The sequence below is a fragment of the Quercus suber genome, unplaced genomic scaffold (assembly GCF_002906115.3).
Source record: "Quercus suber isolate HL8 unplaced genomic scaffold, Cork oak 2.0 scaffold_108, whole genome shotgun sequence".
In the NCBI taxonomy this organism is placed as follows: Eukaryota; Viridiplantae; Streptophyta; class Magnoliopsida; order Fagales; family Fagaceae; genus Quercus; species Quercus suber.
Window position 1 is genome coordinate 1225338 of NW_027069573.1, and position 6522 is coordinate 1231859.

Genomic DNA, 6522 nt, shown 5'->3' on the forward strand with positions numbered 1-6522 from the left:
TCGTTTAAATTATACACACGAATAATCTTATAAATCATTATGTATTGAGTTAAAAGAGATTTCTCTAAATTGGTTTAGAGGAAATCTTTGTCCCTCTCATAATCTCATTCTCTTTTCTTTTCTTTTTTTATTTTTGTAACTTTAGAAATTCATTCATATTAATACAGAATTTTCCATACCAACAAACTATTGGATTTAATCATAAAGTTTTATTTTTGTCCTTTCGTTTTTAAATTTCACATTTTTTGTAAAAAAAATTTCTTCCATCCACTTTCGTTAAAAATTTGTCATTTAACCACTTTAAAAGTATGTTTTCAAATTTTAATACTAAAAGAAATTACAAACATTTTTAATACAAAAAAAAAAAAAAAAAAAAAGGCCCTTCCCTAACCTTCAAATTCTTTTTCTTCATCATGGGGTGGCAGTAGATGAACCTAATGATTCATAGCTCCAAGAACTCCTTCCATCATCCCATTTAACCGTTGTAATTTATCTTTTTAATTCTACTGAAAAATTAGGATTAGGATCGATTACCATCAGCTTACCTTTAAATACGCCTTATCAATACTAGTGGAACCGTGGAGGCCAGTTATTTGACTAGATCATTTTCCCCTTACTCATCTTCCGATTTTGAATCTTTGTTCTACTTATCTTCTCACAGGGGCCAAGGTGATTTGCAGACTTAAACCAAGTAGCGATACTATCTCTCCATCTTAATTCTTGAGGATGGTGGATTGAAAAGTCTAGTTTAGACCCCCTTGGTTAATAAGCAGGGGAATTATGAATTAATTACCAATTAAACCAATTATGTGAACCAAATTTTAATGATTTGATCGATGAAATCATTAAATTACAAATTCTGTAAAGCAATAATAAAAAGTAATAAACAGATAACACAACGAAATAGTTAATAAGTGGAAAACCAGCGGGGAATGTCTCCAAATGAAAAACCACTACCAAGTTAACCTACCCCAAGTAAGACAATACACTGTAACAGGAATTTACAATCTAGAACAAAACTTTTGTTATCTAAAATCCTAGTAGATGAACTTCTGAACTTTATGTACATGGACCCCTTCATGATTAACTCATTTTTGTTAACAAACAAAACCTCTCACAAACTCCAAAGCACTCCTTGAAGGTTTTATGCTGTAGTAAACTTCACTGGGATGACGACCCTGCGGTTACAACTTTCTTGATCACAAGGATGGTTGCAAACCAATAAGAAGTATGCCGTTGTACTCACAGGTCTACTAGAATGAAAGGTTTTAAATGTTTCAGTGTGCAGTATGGTTTATTGTCTTTTTTTTTTTTTATCAAGTATGGTTTATTGTCTATCACCACACGAAAATGAATTTATAGCAAGCCTTTATCTCTATATATTAAGAAGATTCAAAATTTTAGTTATTGCCTTTTTTACTTACAAAAATACTCCTAATTTAATTAACTTATCTTTATTCCTTAAAAATAGAAAATAGGGTTAAAACCATAAATCGACAAAAATTAATAACAAAAAAGTGAAAAATAAAAATAAAACCTCTCCACAATCTCCACCTTCTCCTAAAAAAACCATCCCACCTTCTATAAAAAAAGTAAATAAAAAATAAAAACCACCGTACAGTTTTCTATTAAAAAAACCTCACCCAAGTTCTGTTAAAAAAAAAAAAAGCCCCATATCACATAAAAAATAATAATAAAAAAAAACTAAACATATTCCGATGCTATTTTGGTATTCATTTTTAAGAACTAGCCTTATAATACTTTTGACCATATTAGTGGTTCTAAACATGCAATTTTTTGGGGAAAATAAGTGTGAATCTCAAATTCAAATAAGTGAAAAATTATAACATTAATCCACCCATAGTTTCCTATAAAACTACCCCACCTTCTTCAAATAAAATCCACCCACGGTTTCCTATAAAGTAAAATTAAAAAAAAAAAATTAAACATATTTCAATGATATTTTGCTGTTCATTTTTTAGAATTAGCCTTATGATACTTTTGGCTATATTAGTGTTTCTAAACATGCAATTTTTTTGGGAAAATAAGTGTGAATCTCATATTGAAGTAAGTGAAAAATTATAACACTAATAATAAAAAAATAAAAATAAAAAAGCCTCATTGCACGCGCGGAATGCATGTGACGAGACTAGTGTATGTATGTATGTATGTATATTAAAATGTCATTTGAGTCTACGACTCTTGATCAATTGAGTAACTGTCAAAGACTTTATCTCAACTGATTGAACATCAATCGAGGATCTGTCAAATTTTGAATCTTGATTAATCAAGCCTCGGTCGATTCTTATTGAAATATGTACAGAACGAACTTCTTGAGCTACTTGACACGCTTTGATCTTGAACACTTGAACTACTTTTTATTAAGTTATTAAATTTTACATTGTCACGAATATTGCCAATCTAAAACCTAATAGTCGTGTATTGCCAATTTCATGTATAATGGGCACACGAGATTTAAATTCTTAAACATATATCATCAAGGAAAGACCATTAAATAATCCCACCCCACCTTACCGTTCTTTATCTACCCCTTTCTTTCTCTAATCGGGGTTGGGCCTCGCAAATCAGGGGTAAGTTGTGATTACTCTTATGGCATCAATACTTCCAGCACTCGTGACTCTCTTCGTAGGATATTTGACCAAAATTTGACCTATTAGTCCATTGTTGTTCTACAATTTTTTTTTTTTTTTTAAAGTCTAAATTGTAAACTACCCCTTAAAATTTAGGAGTGTTTGAATTTTACACTTTTAAATTTTAGAATTAGATTTTACCACCTAAAGTTCTATTCTATTTGCATCAGTAGCCCCTCTATTCATATTTTCCGTTAAGTACCGCATAAATTTTGCCACTCGTGTTTAATTCGTCTAATAAAATATTGTCACATCATTTTTATTATGTCGTGTCATTTTTAATTATTTAAATTTTTTTAGGCTACAAAAATTATGCGATGTCATTTTATTGAACAAATTAAACACCCGTAACAAGTTTATGTAGAGCTTAATAGAAAATATAAATAGAGAGGCAGCTAGTGCAAACAGAATAGAACGTTAAAGATTAAATCTAAATTATGAAATTTCAGGGTATAAAATCCAAACACTCTTGAATTTTAAGAATATAGTTTGCAATTTAGCATTTTTAAAATTAATTTAAAAAAAGAATAACTGATTTTAATTAAAAAAAAAATGATGGTACTGACTTTTTCGTATAATATTATACTGAAAAAGTTAATAAACCAATTTTCTTCACATGAATCATAAAAATGGTTAAATGCATGGCAAAAATAATTGTTATTTGAATAAATTATATAGACATTTCTAAACTTTGAGGGAGAAAAATCATAACCTGAAACTTTGTAAAATCCAAACACTTCTAAATTTCAAGGAATAAAATCCAAATTCTAAAATTTTAGAGTGGAAAATCTAAACATTTCCAAATTTTAGAGGTGTAATTTGAAATTTGGCATAATAAATATGCCTAAGTTGCCAAAGTTACCGTAATTTTTTGAAAAAAAAAATGTTAAATAATATTCACAATCTTCCTAGGAATCATGTTACTACCAATAGCAATAACAATTTTCGCATCTCATTCATCCTGTTGGACGTTTAAGAAAAACACATTCAATTATACCATAAGGATTAGAAAATATCTTATTAATACAACATTGATATATATATATATATATTCACAATTTGAAAAAGAAAAAAATTGATACATTTGTCAAAGAATTTTCACCAATGTTTCATGGCCAGTCAGATAAGTTTCTTGACCGACTCGAACCACTCAATAATGTAATCAACTTGCCCTATAGTTGTCATGCACATGCTACCAATAATGCTCAGCTATAGGACATTTACATGAAAACTATGATCCTGATATTCGGTACTCCCACAGATTGAGCATACAATGTACTTAGTAAATCTCTAGAATATGATTGAACTTGATCCAAAATATTCCTACCAGAGCTAATACCTAGAACTAAAATTTAGGATCTTCAATCAAAGTCAGAACCAGCGTACTAAAAAATAGAAACATGGTTAGTCCACAACATAAGTGGTACAACTAATAATCAAGATTTGAAAATAATGGAGTGCCTTCCATCTCAAACTATACTTATATATCATTTTTTTTTTTTTTTTTTTTTGCACAAAATAATTTTATTTATACAACAATACCAGTACAAGTTCTACCTTCAGAGAGAAAACACAACAAACCAGGAAGCACTAAATCAAAAGACATGTAGAAGCCCAAAATTGAAGAGGCAGGTGTGGTTCTTAAATTAGCTAGGCTCCTCAAGTGGATGTCACACCAAAATGTATGCAACTCGGCTTCCTGGTAAAGAAAAAGAACTTGTGCACTTGTGAGTTCAGACATTAAGGAAGTCCTACAGCATCATTGATTTGTCTGCTTGAATTGGCAAAAAAGGAAACAATCAATCTTGTATGTCCATATTTTGCGCATATCTATTCAGCCATCAGAGCACTGAACAAAGATAAAAACATAAAATATATAAATATACCTCTAACAGAAGAATAGTAAGGAAGGACATCATAGTGAGGAAAATGAAAGCTTGAAGTTATATAATCATTTGCACACAAATAAAATAGAGGTCAGAAGTCCAGAATAATAGTTCATATGAAAAGCCTTCAGAGAAAGAGAATGCTCCACCCACAAAAGTGGAAGGCCTCTTCCTCTCTCTTTCTCTCTCTCTCTGACACACAACCAGGGTATGTAAATTGAGTTAACTCACGTAATAGCTTACCTAAATTGTATTAGGCAAAATACTATTTGCAAGATCCTCATTTATGCATACAGGCAGTGGTGGCATATGACTCATAATGCCAGGCATATCTCTCATGCTGCAAAGATTGAAAAAGCATTCACATAAAGTGAACTATTAACGCCAAACCCTAATACTAATCAGGACATGAAACAATAGAGTTTATGTTAAAATTAAGATAAATAAGAGTATCCACATACTCATTGAGGATGGCAGAAATGTTAGTTCTCGTCCGACAGAAGAGATTGATGTTATCCTCCAACTGTTCATAGAAGTATAAAATTATTTTGATAACTACAAAACTGCAATTATTATTATCTGACTAATATTGAGAAGATAAGGCATTTTACATCATCTGGAAAGTAATATAAATGAGATCTACACACAGCAAAAACTATGGAGGAAAAAAATAATAGGCTAAAAATGCACTGTGCATCCCCGAAATTTGGGCCGAGTTTGATTTTTGTCCCTCAAATTTAACAAGATGTAATTTCATTAAAAATATAAAAAAGTATCCATTTTATATAAGTAAAAATTTCTTCCTCTTCTTTTTTTTGGGGGTTAAGGTATCAATTTCATTCTTACATCCATCATCCATTAAATAAACTAGTATATAACTTGTACATATGCACGGTACAATTAAAAAAAATTACAATTACACACATATATAGATTCAAATTATTCTCTCTCTCTCTCTCTCTCTCTCTCTCTCTTCAAAACAATTTTAGGGATGAAATTGTAACCTTTTAAATTTGAGGAACAAAAATCGAACTTGAACCAAATTTAAGGGATGAAAAGTATAATTCAGCCAATATCTTAAATAGTGCATAGGAAAATCAAGCTGTTTTAGTATCCTCTGATGCTCCGACATTTAGGGACTGGGAACCTACTTAGGAAAACTAAAAAAAAAAAAAGAGATTCCTCTAACTCACAAGAAAAACAATAGAAAAAAGGCCATCTTAGCCAACAAGGTACAAGAGTTTTTTCAATTTGTGCCAATACCAGCATGCTAGTTCTCAGATTAAAGAATAAGAAGTTAAATAAGAACAAACGAATGGCAATTGCGTAGTAACTAATTTTTATTATATCCTAACAGAAGCCAAAACAATAAAGAATAGGTGAAGAGAAAGGTCAGGCGGTCTAATATTACCATGCAAAACTTTGCTCCTTTAATGATACATGTACAAATAATTCTTTAATTCTAGATTTTATTTTCCTATGTCAGAATCCATCTTCATACATACCTCACTCACACAGCAAAAATTGTTTTTGGAGGTAAAAGGACAGAGAAGCTTTATATCCATAAATTCAATATCTAAAACTATTGTTTGATGCATATCTGGGTATATAACTCGAAATATATTGTTGTATCGTTGAGTTGAGTGCACTTAAACTGCTAAGCTAAATTGGTTAATAAATAGAGATATAATATAAAAATCTAATGTCATCATTCAAATTTCTTATGCATGGTGGTTAGGAAATATTCCATTCTACTAATAATTACCTATACTTCCTTCTAATAACTTTCATTAGGCTAAAGTATGACCATCAATTGCATCTTATTGCTGGAAAACATGGATTGACAGGACTGAGTTGAGCATAAGAACAAGATAATCTGAACTTTTTGAGTACATGGGTTTAAGGTGTTCCATCAAAGCTAATAGAACCAGCTAACTGCAATTTGTAGAACAGATAAGCGGACACAGAATCTCTCTCTACCTCCT

At 30.5% G+C, this 6522-nt stretch overlaps 1 protein-coding gene across 1 annotated transcript in view; it reads right to left on the reverse strand.

The window, feature by feature from the left end:
* Window positions 1–3709: 3709 nt before the first annotated feature.
* Window positions 3710–6522, reverse strand: part of LOC111997092 (uncharacterized) — a gene marked incomplete in the record, with an annotated part of 13514 nt that continues 10701 nt past the window's right edge. The window contains 3 exon segments of the mRNA XM_065775287.1: window positions 3710–4500; window positions 4781–4877; window positions 4999–5060. Coding sequence (XP_065631359.1) covers window positions 4781–4877; window positions 4999–5060 — 159 coding nt within the window.